The 23,185-nt window shown below is 36.5% G+C and overlaps 1 protein-coding gene across 9 annotated transcripts in view; it reads left to right on the forward strand.

Annotated features, from left to right (window-relative positions):
• The window catches only part of LOC5569251 (disintegrin and metalloproteinase domain-containing protein 12), a 1,070,169-nt gene that overhangs the window by 737,705 nt on the left and 309,279 nt on the right, over nucleotides 1-23,185 (forward strand). For all 9 annotated transcript variants that reach the window (XM_021845745.1, XM_021845753.1, XM_021845751.1 and 6 more), the window contains exon 7: nucleotides 10,309-10,455. In XM_021845745.1, the coding sequence (XP_021701437.1) occupies nucleotides 10,309-10,455 (147 nt within the window). The remainder of the gene's footprint in view (nucleotides 1-10,308; nucleotides 10,456-23,185) is intronic.

The raw sequence follows: 23,185 nt of genomic DNA on the forward strand, positions 1-23,185 counted from the left end.
GATTTATTTAAATTTATTCAAGTTGCGGACACGTATTCTTTACCCACCATCCGAAAGTTAAGGGCTTCCGACGCTCGATAACGCTAAAAATCATACAGAATGATTTATTTTGTATGGTCCAAGCTGGGTTATACTTCACTGAGGCCTTAAGTGTCCGTAATATGAATCAAAACGGTACTTTAAAAAATCCAGAAATCTTTGAAAGGAATCCTTAATCATGGAGAAATATATGAGAAGCAGGACGTAATGCCGAAACGCAGGTGTATAATTTTGAGGTTGGAAAATCTGGCTGCCATCTTGGATTTCGATGCCATCTTGGTTTTTAGCAGTTGAATGATTTTTTTACCATCTCAGCGCTCATCATGTTGAATTATGAGGCCTTTGTTAAAAAAACAATCAGATTCTCTTTTTCTTTTCTTATCTCAGCTGTTCAACTGATTGTTTATTTCTATCGATGGTTTCAGACCAAATAAATGAAAGAAATAATGCTATTTTTCAACTCGAAGATATGCAAAAGAATCATTCAGGTAGCAAATAGGAATTAAAAATTCATGTTTGAAAATTTGTTTTTATAGCTAGTTAAGCTGAGGGGCTGTCACTGTTCCAGTAGGGACGTAACTTCAGGAAAAAGAAGAACAAGAAGAAGAGTAACTGTAACGATAGCATTAAAATGCAACATGTTGAGTGCTAACCAGATGAAAACTCATTCTACTACTTAAAACCAAGATGTCGTCAAAATCTAATATGGCCGCCAGTTTTTTGTTTTACTCAAAACAATACTCCTATTCTTCATTTGACTTTTGCAGTGGTGTACATTGAATTGTATGCAGATGAATCCAAAAATGCAGATGAATCCAAATGGCTCCAAAAATAGGGTTTCCGTAGTATTTCAAGTAAAAGATATTTTGAGTGTAATCAAAAATGTATATTTCTTCGGAAAAACAGCGTGGGAAATTTTGATTTACAGACAAAAAAACTGAAGAAATACGTTTTTTAGTTTTCTGGGTGAAATAAGTTTTGAGTGTTATCGAAAGAACTATATTTCACCACTTTGATTTTATTGTTAAATTTGTGAAAAAGAATGTGTTTAAAAAACTAGGAAGTGTTACTTGTTTGATATTTTTGGGTAGACACATCTATTTCAAAATCCCAAAAAATGAACATCAATCTTAAATACTGTCTGGTTCCAATGCCGATTTTTTTTTTTCGAAAACGACAAAGCTACGCAAGTTCTAAGTTGCACTTACTTCTCATTTCGAACCCTTGGTAGTTGACGTAAGTTTTCCCCCCTTGGTAGAAGAGTTCAGCATGGCTTCTTGTGCCTTCTTTAAAAAACGATTCTTAGTCTTTAATACAACTGGAACGTACAGTATTGGACAAAACATTTGCAACTTTTTCGATTTTCCATACAAAATGACCAACTTTGGTAAGCTTACGGTTATGGTAAGGATAAGACAGAGGAGTCGGTTGGCTTGTCAGATGGATCGGGCCCGAGACATCCAGTTTACTGTAAATCGCTGCAGTTGATATAGGACATGTCCAAGGTGTGTTCGTAATAGATTTGGCATAGTTGCTAGCTTATTTATTTTTAAAATTTATCAGATTTTGTCTTTTTGTACTTTTAGTCTTTTTAGGTTTCACACCTGCAGGGCTGGTCGCAGTTAAAAAGACTGTAAACAAAGAGACGAAATGTTTCAATTGGAATTCCAAATTTGCTATCAATGTCACTCAAATCGAGCAGGCTTATCGAACACTTTTTTACATTGCTGAAAACGGCTCACACAAAAATTTTACCATCTACATAAAGTTTGCATCTTCTGAAGTAGCAGATTTTCTGAATACACGAGTGTCGTTTGGAATTTTCATTATTTGCACGATGCCTAGTATTTACTCATCACACTGATTCTCCACACATTCAGTCAATTTTGCATTCGAAACCGAACAACAACATTCAAAACTAAACACATGAAACCTGTGAACCACTTTAAGCAGGAGGTTCACCATTAGCAGTGCTGCGTGATAAATTTGGCATTATTATTTTCAAAATGATCAGATTTCACCTCTTCCTGTTTATGTCTCTTTATTTCTGCCGTTTGGACAACACAAACATACATAGAAACACCAATTCGATAAGTCTAATAGAGTCAATCGAGATCAAATCAAGTTTTCTGAAAATTTGAAATAAGATATGCAAATCGTACCCACTTTTTACATTTTATGTAAAATGTATTCATATAATGTTTGTTCAATACAATCAAATTGTGAATCCCATATTCAAAAGCATTGTTTATTCAGTTCAAATGGTCGGCGTTAAGTCAGAGTGAGCCAAGTGACATTTTTCATACTTTGAGAAAAATGGGTTTATAGTCGAATGCCCTGTAATTTTTAAACTCGTTTAAATTTTGTTCAATATTTCTTCACATCTTTGTGTAACTTTCAAACAATATAATGTAAATTCATAATCATGAAAAATCATAATTCAAACCGCTGATAGAACGATTTTTTGATGAACTATGTATACTTGGTCCACTCTGACTGAACTAAACATCACCGTTCAGCGAGTTGGTTCACTCTGACTGAACAATTTCTAGGAAAATAATAATCATCAATGCTTCAATGGTCATCAATGCTTCAATGGTCGAACTGGGTGCATATCTCTAAGATAAGCAGATTAAAAGACCCTTCGACACCAGTATCGTAAATTCTTCAATAATCTATATTGTCAATACCGAAATCAGTGGCATTACGATACCATTTAGTTAGAGTGGACCAAGTAAAAATCTTGAATACCGACCAAAATCTTCTTCTTTTTGGCATTACGTCCTCACTGGGACAAAGCCTACTTCTCAGCGTAGTGTTCTTATGAGCACTTCCACAGATATTGACTGAGAGCGTTCTTTGCCTAAGTTGCCAATTTCGCATTCGTATATCGTGTGGCAGGTACGATGATATTTTATACCCAAGGAAGTCAAGGAAATTTCCATTACGAAAAGATCGTGGACCGACCGAGAATCGAACCCAGACACCTTCAGCATGACTTTGCTTTGTAACCGCGGACTCTAAAATTGGCTCATAAAATGCAAAAAAATCAATCAGTTTAGTGCTTTTGAACACTTGGTCCGCTCTGTCTGCACAGAAATTGTTGCAATTTCTGACCACCCATCCAAATATGGTAAATGGTCAAAAATCCAAATCAAATGCATCGAATTAAGTAATATTTATAAATTTCTGTTGATGGATAAGTAGAAGAATCATTCGATGTCGAAAAATCTTACAAATCTCTTGAAATGTTTTCTATTTCCTCGCATTCCTCAGCGCGCTGATCATTTTCGCTGTTATGGTAATAAGCACTTGGTCCCCTCTGACTGCACACTTTTATCGATTTTTATTGATCATCCAAAGTAAATTTTGTTACATATGACGGATTTCACGCCAACTCGACACGCGATTGGCAGCACCCCTTCAGAATTCAATCAATTTTTCTGGGTGTGAAGACTATGTGAAACTTAGATACTTTGCATACTTTGTTTTTTCAAAATCGATCTAGACTAACATTTGGAAAGGGTCAAAGTTTTTTTTAACTTTTTTTATAAACCCGTATAACTCGAAAACGTTAAGATCTACAAAAAAGTGTTGTATGAGGGACTGTCGTGAAATTTCCTGACGTTTTAGTAAAAAATATTAAAAAAATAAAAACACATTTTCTACACTGAAAAAAAAAAATATTCAAAACTTCAAAGTCGATTTAAAAAAAACGGACAGATTTTGATCATCCTTAAGCAAAAAGTTTCGTAATTAAATTTACTAAAAGCCGTCCATACATTGCAAATTGGGCATATTTTAGAGAAAAAAGTTTTTCTAGCATCGAAATTTTCAAGTCCCAAAGATTTTTTTTACTTTTTTTTATAAATCCGTACAACTCAAAAACGACAAGACCTACAAAAAAGTGTTGTATGGGGGACTGTCGTGAAATTTCCTGACGTTTTAGAAAAAAATATTAAAAAAAATAAAAACACATTTTCTACACTAAAAAAAAAATGTTCAAAACTTTAAAGTCGATTAAAAAAAACGGCTTCTTCTGATTGTGATCATCCTTAAGCAAAAAGTTTCGTAATTAAATTTACTAAAAGTCGTCCATACATTGCAAATTGGGCATATTTTAGAGAAAAAAGTTGTTCTAACATCGAATTTTTTAAGTCCAAAATGAACTTTTTATTTAATTTTTATTTCGCTTCAAATCGTCTAGTATGATCATATTTTCAAGTGATAAACGAGTTTTAATCACAAAATAGATTATATTTGATTTATTGGGAGTAGTTAAAAGAAATAAAACGGAATTATACAGTTTTTTTTAATTAAATTCAATTAATCTCGCACCATACCGCTTATGAGAAAATCAACTCCTTCTAACAATCCGATGGGTTTTTTTTATGGTTGGAAAGATATCACAATAATATTTAATTTCTTATTTGGTCAAAGCCAATCTTAACAGGTGTCTGGAAAGGGTCAATATTATGCTTATGAAAAAAGTCGTGGTTTGTTTTTATTTTTATTATTGCTATATATCCTAAAACGTAGTATCTGCACATTAATATTTACATTATTTTTGGGCTTTACTGAATAAATTGAATATTTTTGGTTCATCCTCTGAATTGGTATACCGTTTGGCTGCAATTTGTGTATCATTAGTAGGCATAAAACAATGATATTTTTGGGTACCAGGGACAGTTTTAACCTTATCAAACAATTCCACCAATTCCTCTGACATTTTAACATATTGTTCATTAGATATATAACAGAAAATTAATTTGGTGATACATGTATCAGTTTGATTCACTGCCCAGTCGAATAGTTCTCGCGGAGTTGCGATTGTGTTTCCATAGTATTTTGCAAGACTTGCTTTTTTTGCCATTCGCTTGAGAGTGCCACCAATAGCGTCACAGGGGCCTTTGCCGTGGGATGTGGCAAAAAAGTGCCACTCTGCTTCCAATCCATGTATTTTCTTGAAATGACATTAGCTGGCAATTTTTTTTTTTTTTTTCTATTTTTATAATGAGCTGCAGCTCCATCTGACTTAATAATAACTTTTGATTTGTTTAACAAAATTTATCAATTTTGAAATAAACAGCTGAACTGCTACTGTGTCATGGGTCTGATATTATAATAAAACTAACATTTTCGAATTTATTATCTTTTTTATGATAAATTTAGAATTGGGAATTATTCCAGTGATATCCTTGAGCAGCGTTATAATTTTCAGAAAAGTCGCTAATTACCAGTATTTAACCTTGTTTTAAGGAGTCTTTTTTGTTTCGTGAAAAAGAAGACTGTTATTTGCAAATAAAATCATGAGTTATGAGCTTATCAACTTTTTTTAGGTAGATAACAATACAAACATATTCATTATTTCTTATTCATCTGGCGTTTAACGCAGGTACGTTTAGTAAGTTATTTTTCACAAAACTTTTTCTAGAAGAGAATTTAATGGGATATGGATAAGTTTGTAACTTTTCAATGTTTGCAATACTGTTGTGATACCTTTAGAACCATAAAAATCCGCCGGATTGTTAGACGAAGTTGATTTCCTCATAGGCAGAGGCGAAGTCCATTGATTGCCTTCATTTAAAAAACATTATCACTGTATAATTCCGTTTTTTAACTATTCTCAATAAAAAATACAATCTATTTTCTGATTCAAACTCATTTATCGCTTGAAAACACGATCATATTTGACGGTTTAAAACAAAATCTTTGAATTAAAAACTTCGAAGTTAGAACAACTTTTTTCCCTAAAATTTGCCCAATTTGCAATGTATGGACGACTTTTAGTAAATTTATTTACGAAACTTTTTGCTTAAGGATAATCAAAATCTGAAATGGCAGTTTTTTTAAATCGACTTTAAAGTTTTGAATATTTTTTTTCAGTGTAGAAAATGTGTTTTTATTTTTTCAATATGTTTTTCTCAAACTTCAGGAAATTTCACGACAGTCCCCCATACAACACTTTTTTGTAGGTCTTGCCATTTTCGAGTTATACGAGTTTATAAAAAAAAGTAAAAAAAAAACTTTGGGACTTAAAAAACTCGATGTTAGAAAAACTTTTTTCTTAAAAATATGCCCAATTTGCAATGTATGGGCGACTTTTAGTAAATTTAATTACGAAACTTTTTGCTTAAGGATGATCAAAATCTGAAGTGGCAGTTTTTTTAAATCGACTTTAAAGTTTTGAATATTTTTTTTTTCAGAGTAGAAAACGTGTTTTTATTTTTTTAATATTTTTCTCTAAAACAACAGGAAATTTCACGACAGTCCCCCATACAACACTTTTTTGTAGGTCTTACCGTTTTTGAGTTATACAGGTTTATAAAAAACAAGTAAAAAAAACTTTGACCCTTTCCAAATGTTAGTCTAGATCGATTTTGAAAAAAACAAAGTATGCAAAGTATCTTAGTTTCACATACTTTTGACATCCAGAAAGTTTCATTGAATTCTGAAGGGGTGCTGCCAATCGCGTGTCGAGTTGGCGTGAAATCCGTCATATCTCTCGCAGTTTACAGCATTCGTCAAATCTGGTCAAAGTGAAACCGGAGGTAAAGTAATTTCGCATCTAATGAGAGAATAATCCAATTTTCCCAAGTCTTGTACTTGGTCCCCTCTGACTTAACGCCGACCAAATATAAGGCAAAACATCGTTTTTTGTCGGATTCCGAATATTTGTAATTTCTTAAAGAGCCATGCACAATAGAGTGGTTCGAAAAATCGTTTTTGCTCCACACCGCTCATTCGATTCTAAATCAAATTCTGAGTGTCCTCCCAAAATTTGAACTCATTTGGGTGAAAACTGAGACTGCACAAGCCCTTTGAAGTTTATATGGGAATTACTATGGGAAAAGGATGCAATTCATTCAATCGGTCATAGTTTTTACCCATGTGCTCTTGGGGATTAGAGCTACATTGATACTGTGAGATACATTCATCAGCTACAACTTTGCTGAAGACCGTTTTCAAATCGGACGCCTCAGTAATTAGTTATTTAATTATATCCAATCACAAATTCTAAGCAGTGCTCATTTAACTTCTGAACAGGCAACATTGCTGCACCTGGCGCGAAAGATAGCACGCACAAATCATGGCTACTATGTTTTACTGCACATATGCAGTGATGCCCGCAGAACAGCCCAATAATTATAAACAAAGTTTTACAACTCATTCAAAAATCAATAATTAATTACTGGGGCGTCCGATATAAAAATGGTCTTTGGCAAAGTTGTAGCTGACTATTGTATCTCACAGTATCAACGTAGTTCTAATCCCCAAGAGCACATGGGCAAACATTATGACCGATTGAATGATTTGCTTGCTTTTCCCATAGTAATTCCCATATAAACTTCAAAGGGCTTGTGCAGTCTCAGTATTCATCCGAATGAGTTAAAATGTTGGGAGGACACTCAGAATTTGATTTAGAATCGAATGAGCGGTGTGGAGCAAAAACGATTTTTTGAACCACTCTAATGCACAATCAAGCATCGCTTTCTGAAACAGGTTCCTTTTCTTAGAATACAACATCTTGATTGAGTCATACTCTATGCACTTTTCCACAAGTTATGGTATTGGGGGGAATTATTATGGATATTAGGAATCAGTGTGGAATTTTTACGAATTTATGTCAAGCTAGTTGTCCCGGCATAGAAGGTTTTGAAGTAGGCTATGTAACATCCTCACATAAAATGTCAAATTTATTGACCCGTGTATTTTCAACTTTCTCGGTGATTTTTCACAAATATCATTCCGCACAAAGACGTTGCAACCCTTGAGGAACGTTACTGCGAAGGAATCACGTAAATCTGTTTAGAAGATCTCATAACTGGCAAGCTTGCCCTCCCTTCGGCGGTAATGGAAGGTCGAAAACCAAAAAAACAGAGAAATGCAAAGACATAATTAGTAGCACGTGGTTTTTCATGACATTTCTCTATGCCAAAATGCTGTCAGATCACAAGGTTGCTTTTTACCGTCACACTTCTAAGTGTCACTTTATCAAAGTGTGCTGTTAGATTTGGAGTGAACAGTGCAATAAGACTTATTGAATATGCTTTTCTTTGATTTTTGGATCTTTAATTTACCGTCCATCAATGGTTGAGAAAATATTCAGTACTTGAATGCTATTCTAATGTATTCATACATTAAAGTTCACCATTTGAGGCTTTAAAGGATAAACCTAAATAAATACAACTCATCAGTCTAGGAAAAGATTACATCGCACTCATCAGGCGTATATCCGATGCATCCGCTACAGCTTAATAATAAATTGTGTGTGACGAGATGGAGTGGCATTTAGCTTAAAATATTTACATAATCTATCATCACAACCCCATTAGAATGCCGACACGACGAGTCCAGAAAAACCCAACAGCAACAAGATGCATATATGTACATACGATATGGGCCTCCTGCTGTAACAGACAGGTGCATCCCTTCAGGAGCTTAGCTCAGCCTCTGTGTCCTTCGTTGTACTGGCCATTTCAGAAGAGCCTCCGTCTATTTGATTATTTAATCTGTACCCATTCCAGTTTGATAATTTGGTTGTCTCCATAGACATTAGAGTGGGTCGTTTGTTATGTAAAAATCATACAATTAATCAGTGCAGAGCGGAAATTGAAAATGTAACTTACCTAACAATACCTTTAGAGATCGTTCTGTAATGCACCTCAATGAATAGAAGAATCAATACAATGGAATAAAAAAAAGTGTTTTAGAACACTATGGACTTGAATATTTTCACATGTTTCACACAATTCGTTTCATGAATTTCTTTGGGCTTTAACACTTCAGTCGTCACGCTGTTGTATTTTGTACAACAGTGGTGAAAAAACCTCGCTTTTCATATACAGCATCAGCGCGGTGGTTTTGACGGTGGCAAACCACGCGACGACTGAAGGGTTAAAGAACAGCTACTGGTACCACTGTCGCTTTAACATCCATTTGTATCTGTCGGCTGTCGACTGGAGCTGTTTTAAATTTTAGACCTGATTTTTGTCTCTTATTCAGTTTATATGTGTTGATGTAGTTTGAAACGGTAATCCTGGGACCGATTACCACCCTTCCCAATCGAAATTTTGTGGACGAGAGGAAAGTCACCATTGAAAATCAACACCGTATACGAATAAACAAAACTAGGAAAAAGTATAGGAGCAATCAGGTCGATGCTCCGGAGAGTTGAATAGTGGAATGAGATGGAAGCTTTTCAATAGTTTAGTTCACTTATGTTAGTTGTTCTATTGTTTCAGTTTTGTCAACATTAATAGGTATCAGTAAACTTTGAAAGGATGCATTATTTCAGATTATTTTGTTATTTAGTTGAAAATCTACATTTATAAGTTATAACATAAATAATTCTGGAAACTCAAAAATTTCAGCATATGAGCTTTACAATTTTTAGTTCAATTTTTTAAATTTGTTTTTGTTTATCGAAGTTTTAGGATGGTTCGAATTTATTTTGTCTAATCAATAGTAGGACACATCAGAAACAACCATTTCGAGGCAACGATGTGCTTCGATACCATAACTATTCCTATTTTGAGCTTCACTCTTCGATAATCTGCAAGTGGATAAAATATGTGTTTTTGTTGGCTGGTTCGGATCCCCGGGGGAGCCATTCAGTTGTATCTGTGAACTGTTTCTGCCAACCGATACCAAAGAAAGTAGGATGATAAGAAGTGCTTTTGGAATTTGGAAACGTTGGAAGTGCATTGGAATGGTTTTGCATACATTGTTGTTTTCGGGTGATGATTGCCACTGTACCGAAGAGTAAGCCTTAAAGCTGCAGGATGGTTTAGCCATGAAACTGGATGTGTCTTCAACAATGTTGCAAGTAATACATTAGATACATTTTTCACAGGAAAATCAATTCTGTTCGTTTAAAATCGAACTTCAAAGCGTACAACCATAAATGCCTCTAGGTCAAAACCCTCAAAGTTTCAAGTTCCCATCTGACATCAACACGGTCGAACCAAATCCGTAAAACATTTCGGAAACATTTCCTCCTAACTAATTACCATTACGTGATTTTCATGCAGCACCCAAAGGGAGATAAAACAAAAGGGTAGCTACAAAACGGCCAGCCTCTCGGAAAACTTTATCCACGCAAGTGAAACAAAACCTCGAAACGGTTCCGCCATGTGCGGTGTGCGGGAATAAGTTTTGAAAAATGACCACTTTTTGAACTCATTGGTCCAAACACGCATAAACCCCTCGAAAACTCGCCGATTCTGATGGTTTCGTTTTCCCTTTAATCTATCTATATAATTTCAGGAAATTGAGCACTGCTACTACCACGGCACGGTAAAAGACTACCCGGGAGCTAGTGCTGCCTTCCACACCTGCAACGGCGTCAGCGGGGTGATACACGTCGGGAACGAAACATTTGTTATACATCCATTTTACGGAGGCGATCTTTCGGTATGTGTTCAGATTTGAAATTTCATTGTTCATTCCATATCTTTTTGTAATTGTGGCTGTGACAACTCATCGACATATCCGGAGGGTGCGACTTGATTGAGAAATGTTCGTGAAGATGGAAATTGTAGTGAACTTACTGACTATTGGATTGAATCGGAAGCTTTAAGGTTTTTTATCCGAGGCGATTATGTGAAAAAGAATTAATTTGCCAACTATTTTGCAGAAATGTTTTGTAGGTAGTATGAAGTTCAAAACAAAACAAAACATTGAAATGCAGGGTTTTTTAACAACATTTATTCATAAACTTAGTACTGGATCAGTTATTTTGATAAATCTTGCCAACGTCAATTGATTTGTTTCATGACCGTATTTCTCCATCGAATCCTGGACTGGTTAATCTCGGGATCAACGGCTTTACTTCCCTTCCAAAGGAAGTCGTCATTTTACGTCATAAGTGACTATCTCGGGGATGGGATTTGATCCCAGGTCCTCGGCGTGAGAGGCGTGTGTTCTAACCGCTACACCCGGTCCGTCCCCACAAGTCTTTCTTGTTCCAATTAGATGCAAAAGTCATTTAAAAAGGGTTATCTAGCAATCTTATAACATGCCCTGCCCAGGGTACCCATCCATAATTACATCATTACTTTTCATGTCATACCAACCTATATCCTCACTAGATCACTGGGTGTATTTCAATGTTTTGTTGTTTTTCGTAATTAAATAATTTTAAATAAAATGCATATTTTTTCGGCGATATGTTTTTTTCACCAAAGATTATATGCAATGCAAATCTTTTAAGAGACATGTTTTATAAATTAAGGGCTCATTAAGTTATTTATGGATTCCTTTCAATGTAACAGTATGTAATTTCAATGTGCTATCGAAAATGGACATACAGAAAACAGATGAAATCCACGCTTATCAATTTTTATTTATCGTGTCTTGTTGCATTATTTGATATAGTAAAATCCTTGGTTTTTCATGAAGTTACCGTTACCCAAAATATTGATCTCAGTTGATCTGCTTAAATAAACCATTTATTCAAGCCTCAAGGTTCTTGCGATTGGTACCAAGAAGTTTGATATATGATCGTAGAAATTTATCCGCGTGGATTTCAACCGTTCTCTTTCTGTCCGCCTAGTGTCATTATTTGAACCGAAGTATACATGTACCGGGTTTGGCGTGGTACACTGGTACAGAGACGAAGCGCGTTTGCGGACTCTAACTCTTACTCGGGAAAGGAAGCCCTTAACTGGGTTTAAGTGTTTACTGAGTGGTCAAATAACGTCGTTATGCACATTTTGTTTAACAGTTCACTTGTAATTTTACGAAAACTACATGGTATTACAATTTTATTTTTTGCTGTGTTTATACTTCAATTTCTACTGCATTCTGAATGCTACCACTGGATCCTAGAAATTGCACATCTGAGACCACATAAAACCGCAAAGCCAATCCGATTACCAGAACTTCACGAACATTTCCAACACCAGTCGCACCCCACCAGCTAGCCGCACCCCTTCACACTCGGTCTCATCGATCCAAAATGTTGATTGGTCAAATCGAATTCGGAAACGTAGACGCATAGCGCATAGCGGAGGCGACGCCGCCACGATAACGATGACGACGATAATGGCGATGACAATAATTCGATTTCATTAGTGATGTCACTCCACCATATGTAGGAAGGTTCATTAGAGTGGTTCAAAATACAGGAATCCTAGCTTTCATATCTTCCTTACAAACCTTACGATTATGATTGGATTGTATGAGATTTTCAGCAATTCCGGCGTTTCCTCACCAAAACAGCTGCAAATTTGACAGAACCCATTTTCCATCATAAGAATTATAAGGAAGAAATGGGAGATACAAATTTGAAACGGTTTTTGGTTTTTTGAACTACCCTAAAGTACATATCACTGAAGTCGAAATGAAAAGCTTCTGGGAAATGGGTATCCTTTGCGGATTCTGGTGATTCCCAGACTTGCAGGGGGGTTCCTGTGGTTTGCTTGTTGCCATGGTGGGACTTTGGGTTGTCAAGCTGTCATCGTCGACGGAAGTGATGTCTCGAAGCGATGATGCGCTGTGATGGGACGACAGATGATGGGTGAAACACTTTTATTGACATGCGACTTGACTGATGGACGGAAATATTGTCCGGGAGAATTTGTCCGAGTGATTGGTCGACAATATCGTTTCTGATAGAAGATTGGAAAGACGGCGTCTTGAAGTTATATGTTGCATCTGGCCAATTTGTAGCCAGCAATATGACCTTCATTGCACCAGGTCCGTCCCACTCGGGCTCAGATTGGGTACCACTTCTTGTACTGCATTCGGTCCCTCGGTAGTGCAAAAGGTACCCAAGTTTGACAGATCGCAGTACACTTTTCACAGCATTCTAGATTACCTTATGAACCATACAATTTTGGACAACTGCAAGGGACATGGAGGTCTTTAATTTGTCTTCTTTTGCACCTTATGCTTAAAATGTTTGTTTATTGTTGACTAAGAATAACTGATTGATGACCAAAACAAGAAAATTTACACTGTCTTCTGCCAAACCATCATTAGTTATCATAGTAAATCTTCGAGCTTTTTTTTTTTCTTGGCAGTATGTCCTCGTTGGGACAGAACCTGCTTCTTAGCTTAGTGTTCAATGAACACTTCCACAATTATTAACTGAAAGCTTTTTTTGCATAAGTAGGCCATTTTCGCATTGGGTATTTCGTTTGGCTGGTACGATGATACTCTATGCCCAGGGTAGTCAAGGAAATTTCCATTACGAAAAGATCCTGGACCGACCATCTTATGGACTTATGACATCTAATTCTTTGTATTGTTCAAATACAAAATGAATGCTCAATTACTAACAATTTACGTCTGATTCTTAAAACAGCCATAAAAAGGGGTCGGAATGTAATTCAAATTATACTTATTGAAAACCCTTATAATTCTTGATTCCAGCTATTGAAAATACCGTTCAATGCAATATGAATCAGCTCACAATTATAAACAGTTCCCCAGAAAATTTGAATCTCCGTAATTAAATCGTTCTTGACACAGGCCCGTTGTTTAAAGCGATTTATCCCCTGTTTGGCGTCACTTATTCACTCGTTCGCAATCAATCTTCACACGAAAAGTCTTATCACACTTGCGGAATACACGCATACACGCGCCCCATTTACGCTCCCCATAAACCCGCTCACATGTGACCAACAATCCAGACGTTTGGTTGTTGAACATCGGTGATAACACCATTCGCGGTAAGCCTATATACGAACCTCTCGAGCTGCTTCTGTTCAGCTCCCCGAAAAACCACGATGGATTTGTTGATAATTTGGTGTCATAAATCATAATGGTCTCGAATTTACGTGGAAAATTTGAATACATTAATAATTTATGAGAACACACGGCCTTCCGCTCGGTGATGGCGGCGGCGCCGGCTGCCGAAAGCATCATCGTCTAACTAAAGGCTCCTTAAAAGCTTCTCTTTGGTGGACGGATGGATGGATGGTATGGCGCCTTACAGGAAGGGAATGTGATCTTCTGTTTTCCGGGTCGATGTGTTGCGAGAGCGGGAAGGGTCGAGGCTAATTTAGGGATCAAATCCCATCGCCGTTTTGCCTATTCATCGCCTCGGCACTAAACCTAGCAATTTCGAGCGGAAATCGACGCTTTCAGAGTAGCGTTCGTGGCCTTCGGTTTTTGCATATTAATTATTTATTCGGTGGTGCTGTTCCAAGTTACTTTTGCAGCTGAAGAGAAGTGATGAGATCGCAAGAGAAAATTAATCCTCAATTATTGACATTCGTTTAATGTCCAATATTCGAAGCTAGAAAATCCTGCAATCCAGTAGATGGGGTGAAATTTTCAAAACGATTTTTTTATTGGGCTTTGTTATAAGAAACCTGTGAGCTGTTTCATGTAACAGTCTTGAATATTGTACGTCGATTGATTGGATTTTTGCTCCTTTCTGAAACAGATTCGTTCCTATTGGCGTAACAGAAATTCGCTAAAACAGTAAAAGCTTATTATAACGACATCACAAGGCAAAGTCGCACTTGAGGAAAGCCATTACACAAATAATTATATTATTGACATAATTTTCAAGAAAATGAAAAACGTCACAATACTTACAAAGCTTTTGTCGCTATAAAAGTTAAATCTCGATTACTTTTTCAAATCGACGTAAGTAACTTTTACACGGTTTTGAGAAAATTAATTAAGAAAACTCACAACCTGTCTTAAAAAAAACTGTTTTAAAATGATTCAACTTTTTAACATTTTTTCGTCGTGTACATCGCTTAAATTTTGCATACAATCAGCTCGCGTTCTAAAAGTAGGTAGTTTCTATTATTTCCCACAAAAAAAAAATATAACAAAATGATAAGTTACTTTCGACGTTTTTGTACCAGTGTAAAATCGGCTTTAGTAGTGTTTTGTTTTGATTCGTGGTTAGGTCACTTTGTCTTTCCATTCAACGGAGCGGTGAAAGTAGCGGTTGGGTTCCGAAATTTTAAATTCTTACTTACGCCGTTTTGTAATTCAGCAATTTAACGTTCTAAAAGTGAAAAATTTAGTTGGGTAAGAGCGGAACGTGTGGAATTTCGTCTGCGATACACGTAGGATCGATATAGTAAGTTTGTTCACTTTTTTGACTTGAGGCTATTTGAATAAGTTTTCGAGAAATATTCATTCTGGATAACTTCTTCTTCTTCTTGACATTAACGTCATCACTGGGACAGAGCCTGCTTCTCAGCTAAGTGTTCTCATGAGCTCTTCCGCAGTTATTAACTGAGAGCTTTCTTTGCCAAAGTTGCCATTTTCGCATTCGTATATCGTGTGGCAGGTACGATTATACTATATGCCCAGGGAAGTCAAGGAAATTTCCATTACGAAAAGATCCTAGACTGACCGGTAATCGAACCCAGACACCTTCAGCATGGTTTTGCTTTGTAGCCGTGGACTCTAACCAGGGCTCGAAAGCGTCAATGTAAATAGAGAGTGTCGAGCGACTTTTACATAGATGCTTCCCTCACTGTCATCGGACGGCGAGACAATGACAAAGACTTTTTTTCAAATTTTCTTCCATTTTTCCGTCGCAACGGCTTGTAACGGAATCGTAAAGTTTATAATTTTTAGTTAATTATCTGGTATGATTGTTATTTGTATCGCTGGAGTCATGGAATGATATTAACTCATCCAACACAATTACTTCCCGAAATTCTTCAAAATTATATAGAAATGATAATAGCAAAATAACATTAAAAATGCTCTCGTGAGAGCTCCGTCATTACAACGTGATGAAATGACCACATGAAATGTAGCTACGATTAGTGACAGTGAGAAGACTCGTTTCGTCAATGCCGCAAGTCCGTCATGATATTTAACAGCCCTGGTAACCACTCGGCTCAGTAAAGCCCCCTCGTTCTGGATACTTAGGAAAATTTTAATTTTAATAGTATTGGTTTATAGGCTCTGCTTTCTTTGTTCGACAACTTTGTTAACCTTCCAGTCGTCACGCGGTTTGCCACCGTTAGAAGTACCACGCTGCTGTTGTGAACGAAAAGCGAGGTTATTTCAACAGTGTAGTACAAAGTACAACAGCGCGACGACTGAAGTGTTAAATAGAATTTGTGAAAATAAAGAAAAGTTTACTATAGTGATTCACTGCCCATAACTGTATGTTTGTAACATTCGACAAAAGTAGACTTCGAGTAAATGGAGTAACAATTATGCATTGCTTGTCAGTAATGAGACGAAACTAAAAGATCTGAAAAATACAGAGAGCTCAAAAACACTTATTTGAAGTTGACATGCTGTACAGCTCAAATCGCATGAGTGAATAGACAGAAAATGAATCTGATAAAAATTCCAATACTAGTACATTATGAGACCCATTTGTGATCTCAAAATGACTTTTATGGGGTTACATTTAGCAATATGACAAACGACATGATAGTTTTTCCTCAATGTCTAGAGCAGTCACAAATATTTTATTGAGATAGTCGAAAATATTTATGATTTAATGACGTTCAACACTATTAACTCGAATTCGTCAATAATGTCGAACCTGACAAATATGCCAGTATGGGTTTAGAAAAAAATGCAGCAATAAAGTAAGATAATGCTACAGTAGATAGAGCCGGCACCAAATTACAATCTCAGTCCGATCGAAGATATTTTTGGGTTTGAGAGTTTCTTGTTTTTCTGACTACGCTACGGAATGTGTTAGTTAAATAGTAACTTTTTTTTAATAATAAGTCCATCATGAATGACAGTAGGGTTTCTCAAAAATGCTATGTTTAAAATAGCATGTGAAGTCAAATTTATAAAAAAATGGCCTTTGAAATAATTGAGTGATAAAATATCTGTATTATATATTTTTTCATCGATTGTTGTTTTACTTTACCGGTACAGGGATCATGTCGCTAGGCCGAAATGGTCGTTGGCCGATATAACATTTTACTACAATTTCAAATGGCTTACACATTCATCAGAGTTGTTTCCTTCTTTTTTATCAAAGGCTGTTTTATCTAGTTATATTTCACAGAGGATATTGTGCACTTCCAGGTAATGCAAATTATTCTGATCTTACAACTAACACCTAACTCGACCTAAAAATGTATACGGTGGCTTCTAGTTGAAATTATCATGAGCTACCCTTCTTAGTTACCCATTCAACGTTACGAATCATTGGAACTATCGGCGGTTTCAGCCTAATGACCCTTTCAGTCTAATAACACTTCCGGCCAAACGGTATTCGGCCTAATGGCCTTCCGCCTGACGTCATTCGACCTAACGGCATTCGGCCTAAAGGGATATTTACTTTTTCATCGATTCAAGGATCTATACTTGGTTTAATGACTACCGCTTCTGCTTCATAAGGAATATTGAATATTTATGCATGCTGTTTCAAAGAATTATAATTTATATTTTTAAAACAAGTACTGGTATCCTAACTATCGATATCGATATCGAGTTGATAGATTGCCAAAAAAAATATTCTTAATGGATATATCATTTTTCAAATAATTAAAAGTCGGTTCTCTGTTTTGGGGTAACTTTGATAATGGATTATAAATCGAACAAAATTCAATGCATTGCGAAACATTTATAGGGCGTTGCATACTTTTAGGCGTTTAACACTGTATGGAAATTTCAGACTTAGATTACAAAAATGGTGGGGGCCCAGATAGCCGTAGCGGTAAACGCGCAGCTATTCAGCAAGACCAAGCTGAGGGTCGTGGGTTCGAATCCCACCGGTCGAGGATCTTTTCGGGTTGGAAATTTTCTCGACTCCCCAGGGCATAGAGTATCTTCGTACCTGCCACACGATATACGCATGCAAAAATGGTCATGGCATAGTAAGCTCTCAGTTAATAACTGTGGAAGTGCTCATAAGAACACTGAGAAGCAGGCTCTGTCCCAGTGGGGACGTAACGCCAGAAAGAAGAAGAAGAAGATTACAAAAATGGTCCCAGCTTGTGAAAATATTTTTCGCTAAGAGATTTGAGACCATATTCAAGTTCTATGATAACTAGGCTATCAAAGATAAGTGACCAATTATTCGAAACTACATCAAATAGTGATCGTAGAAGGGATTGTATGTGAGCGTTTCAAACATGCTAAAATCTTATAAATTTTCAATATTTGCATATAAATTCTTAAATGTACTTGATTCCAACGAACATAGCTTTGACATGAAGTATCATACTAATCCTCTTCACTATTGCATTCGTTTTGCTTAACTGATTAACAGAAACTTTGTTATTTCGTTTAGTATGTTGTGGATCTCGCACTATCAAAGTTACCCGCATTATCAAAGTTACCCCGTTTTACGGTACTGATTAGTTGTATCTTTCACTTGCTTCTATCTTCCATTCTTAATCATTCACAGTTCATAGAGTTTGCTAGCAGTAGAGATGGACAAAAGAACCGTTTCCATACGTTTCCATTCTTTCATCATTATAGCACGCCTTTCCTTACGCCTGATACATAGGCAGTTTGCTATCCAAACAGCAAGCCTCTATGCCATAAAATTATACCAGCCCAAAACCTTCCGGCATGAACTGGTGTGGATGCAGGGGTATATTCGGTCCACTGTGGGAGCCAGTTCTAAATGCGTAATTAATTTCTCCTCCCTTTGTTTCTACCATCTGATAGAGTAATGCAAGCAAATTCTTCTTCTACAATCGATGAACGTCTCTGGTTCGAGCAAATGCCGTGAAAATGTGATATGTTAAGATTTGAAGATAGTAGCAAGTGAAGATACAACTACAAAGTACGAGGAAAGGGACGGGCCTGGGATCGAACCCGTGATTTTCTGCTTATAAAGCAGAAGCGGTAGCTATTGGACCACCAACCCCGTCATATATTTTTGAACATTTATTTATTTATTTATTTATTTCATGGTTAATTCAACGGACTACATATGGTCTAATTGAATGATCTTAAAACTAATGGAATTACTTCAAAACAAGAGCAAGCGACGACATAACAGAAACAAACAGATAATTTTCAACATAATCGGGTTATAACATCTTACTAATTCTTCCAACATGAATGAACACCTAGCTTCACAAAATATAGCCAAAAGTCTAAAAACAAAAACAACGTGATTATGGATGGAACACACTTCTACCAAATATATCATCTTATTCAGGTTCCCAGATATCATATTCGTTGTAGAATTCTCTGTAGCAAACTCCAACGGGCCAAGTAGAGCGATGCATAGCAATATTCCTGAATTCTGCTTCAATTCCAATTTTGAACGAAACATACGGCAATGTGGAAACGTCCTTCCAGTCAGCGACATTTTTCGATCCGATAGCAGTTGACACCATCCTAAGCATTTGATTTTCGCTCACAGTATTCCTCAATCGAGTGAAGAATAGCCAAACTTTGTCCCGATGTACAGATGAAATTGAGGAACCATCATTAGAGCACTTCGAGCCATGCATCAATTTTCTGTTTGACTTCGGGGAAGATCGAGCCAAAGGAGGACTATCATTGATCGATGTTGTAGTAGCAGTGCGATCGCTCTGGTCGGCAATAGTGCGTTGGATGATAGCGATTTCCTTTTTCAGCTCCAGTATATCGTTCGCAAGTACCATATTCATCGACTGATTGTCTTCGGGGGCGAAATTCGACCGCTTTGAGAGCAATGATTTGTCATTCCGTATTTGACTCATCAGGCTGGTACAGCTTACGCACAACCACCAAATACAACGATTTCGTTTGAAGCTCAATACATCGGCACCTGTTATTTTGACGCACTCTGCATGATAGGCATCAGTGCAAAAGCCTTGGCATATTGTATACGTTTGTCCATCAGCAACAGCAGTGTTACACTTCGAGCAGATCGTATCATTTTTTGTTTCCATCTCGTGCTTTATCGATGAATGTTAAGATGCAGCGCAAAACAATGGAGGCGAGCAGAGGCACAATTCCACGATATTTTTACCGGCTTGGAGATACTACAGATAACAATTTCTGCGACTATCGACGAACTTAACGGATGAAGACGAATACTTTGCGTAATAACATACACAAACCAGAAATAAAACAAACGAATTTCACGAAATTCAGGGAAAAACGGTATTGATTGATTCGCATGTTTCGTCATTGAATATATACTGCTTCGCGACTAAAAATGGGTGAACCAACGTGCGAAGTTCGATTTTTGACCAACTTCGCCACGTCGCGAGTCAATTCTAAATAGTGCGCATAATGCACACGGCGGAGGGCATAGATGCGCACTATAGCGAAGTGACTCGCGATGCTGCGAAGTTGGTCAAAAATCGAACTTCGCACGTTGGTTCACCCATTTTTAGTCGCGAAGCAGTATAAAATAAATCAATCGTTTCTGAACAGAAATAACTATGTGTCAAACAAAATAAGAAAAAATGCCTAAAAAAATATAAAGCGTTACATACATCTAGGCGTTAAACGTTACATTGAGATGTCTAAGGGGCCGTCCATTAATTACGTAAGGGTTTATGCGAGGAGGGGGTCTGAGATTTATTACGTTTCATACAATTTATTTTTAATTTTCATACAAAAAACCTTACCATGGGGGGAGCAGGGGTTGAAAAAGTCCGAAAATTGTCTTACGTAATTAATGGACCGCCCCTTACTTTACTTATAAGAATGGCTTCACTTTGTAAAAATGCACTTCGTTAAGAGATTTGAGATCAAATTCAAGTTTTCCTATCACTAGTCTATTAAGAATAAGTGACGAGATCTTCAAAATTTCATCAAATGGTTCGTTTCGAAAATGCTAAAATCTCATATTTTTTTCATTTTTGGAATATATTGCCCCAATTGTTCTAACGAAAAATATCTTTGACATGAAGTGTCGTACCATTATTCTTTACTTTGGCATTCGTTTTGCTTAACTGATAACCAGAAATAAAATTATTTAGTTTAATATGATGTTGGTCCCGCGAAAAGTTTCCCGCATCATCAAAGATACTCCGTTTCACGGTACCGTAATCCGGGGTATCATTGATCAGCGGGGTAACATTGAGCGGAATGACCCATCTCGTAAAAAGTTCGTATCGCCCTTTATTGAAGGAACATTTTCAAATCATGAATGGTGCTTCTCTTTCTTATATTCATAAGCTAATGAAAGTGAAGATTTTTGCGCAAATTGCGTTTACCTTATGCGTAAATTTGTCAACTTTTCGAAACAATGATTTCAATGGGTAAGGATGACGCTACCGAACATTCACGTCTCACATAAGTTCTGCAAACGATACGAGCAAGGAAAATGTGGTTCTTACTAAAAATGGCATCGCCGAAAACGATTCCGTTGTCAAAACTTTCATAAGTAAGCTCAATTAGGCAACATTAACGAATTACTGTTAAGAATATAGAATTCCCATAGGAAATTGCCTACTTTTAGGCGTATTCCGTGGTTCGGTGTGTTATTAATTTTAAAATTACTTAAAAAGTAAATGACTCGTAAGCGTTTGGCCTTCATATTCGGTTTCGGGGGTAATGATTTAAGTAAGCAACGACATTTCCAATATTACCGAATATTGTTTACATAGGTGATCAATGTTACCCCATATCAGCTAAATCAAAAATTCACCTAAACATTTTTTAAATATGCTTAAGTCTTTCAAAAAACATAATACAGTATATAGTCACGAGCTATGAGTGGCAGTACTTGTTTTAAAAATATAAAATTTGCTACATTTGCATTTTCAAACGAAATATTTAAGAAATATTCAAAAAAATGATCAATGTTACCCCGGATTACGGTATTATGAATATCAAAAACACCGCTGTGCTGTTTACTGGTAAGCGGAATCTTTTGCTCTCGCGGGGCGTAGCTAGGGTTTTCGGGGCCCGGTGCGGAGTTTAATTCGGGTTCTTTAAAATAGGGGTGTGCGTCACTAGGCTTACAACCAATTGACATGTGACTAGTCAATAGGAACCTCGTTTGAATAAAGATTCCTCAGATAATACAACCAGTCATCTCTAAGAGGGTCTTTTTAAAAATGTCTGTGGCGATTACTAGTGACGTGACGCCAAATATTACTATATGTATTCAATATTTTCCTGGGAAAGACATTCAGGTTTTTGCTTGGAATATCCTTCAGGTAATAGCTCTAAGAAATTCTTCAGGAAAATCTTAGGCGCGTACATTCCTTCACAAATTTCACAAGGAATGCCCCTCAAATTTTTGTTCGGGATAGAAGAATTCCAATAATCCCTTTTTTTTTTCAAAGGAACCCTCTGAAATTACGCCAGGGATTTTTTAATGATTTATTTTCCAAGAACCTTTAGGATTCTTGTAAGATTTTTCTTGAAATTTCTTCCTATTTTAAATCAAAGTATCTCTAATATTGCAACTAGAAATAATTTCAAATGGAGATGTTTCCCTGATGGATTTTTGTAGGAATAAGGTTGCTTTGAATGTTAATTTTATATTTTTCTGTAGAGGTTCCATAATATGCAAAGGGTCCATAACCGGCATCGACTCCTTAAACCATAGGATGTGTTCGCTTAACGTTTAGGCTTTCGTTTTGAATTGAACGCGGCTGGGATTGAACTCATACCTATACTTTTGCGTTAAATAATCATGATATCCTTCAATTTGTATAATAATCTTGATAATGTTGTTACTTCACACTATGGATCATCTTCCACACCAAAGATCATCCCAGATAACATTTTAAATTTTCCGGACCATTGAAAACCCAGAACCCCTTTGAGGCCACATCTCCTGCCTAATCTGTGACATAGGTAGAATATTCAACGGGATAACATAATGTAAAAAATCTCGAAACACCGAGAAAGGCCTGGCTCCAAAATTTATATGCTATTTATGCGCTCATCCCTTCCACTCCAACAATCCAGAAATCCGACCACCGGGGAACAATGGGAAACATACGAACGGACGAGTCATTTCCCCTGGTGAATTTTTGTTTGGGTGTTTACGGTCGCACAACGGTAGGGTTCTATGCAAAGAGGCGGCCAAAACTCCCAAAACCGATTTTAAGATTTGGGTCTACAGGGTGTCCGCAAATTATCCGTACAATCTTTGAAGACCTGGCTCTTTATAATCAAGCATGATAAATTCAATAATCTTGCATGGTTTTAAACATTGGCTTATTATGTTCTTATGGAGTAAGTTTGACAAATTTCCTATTTTTTTTTTTGCAAAACCAAGTCAAATGTATTGAAATGTCTTAAAAGGAGCTGTTGTTCAAGCTTT

This window comes from Aedes aegypti, chromosome 1, assembly GCF_002204515.2.
Source record: "Aedes aegypti strain LVP_AGWG chromosome 1, AaegL5.0 Primary Assembly, whole genome shotgun sequence".
In the NCBI taxonomy this organism is placed as follows: Eukaryota; Metazoa; Arthropoda; class Insecta; order Diptera; family Culicidae; genus Aedes; species Aedes aegypti.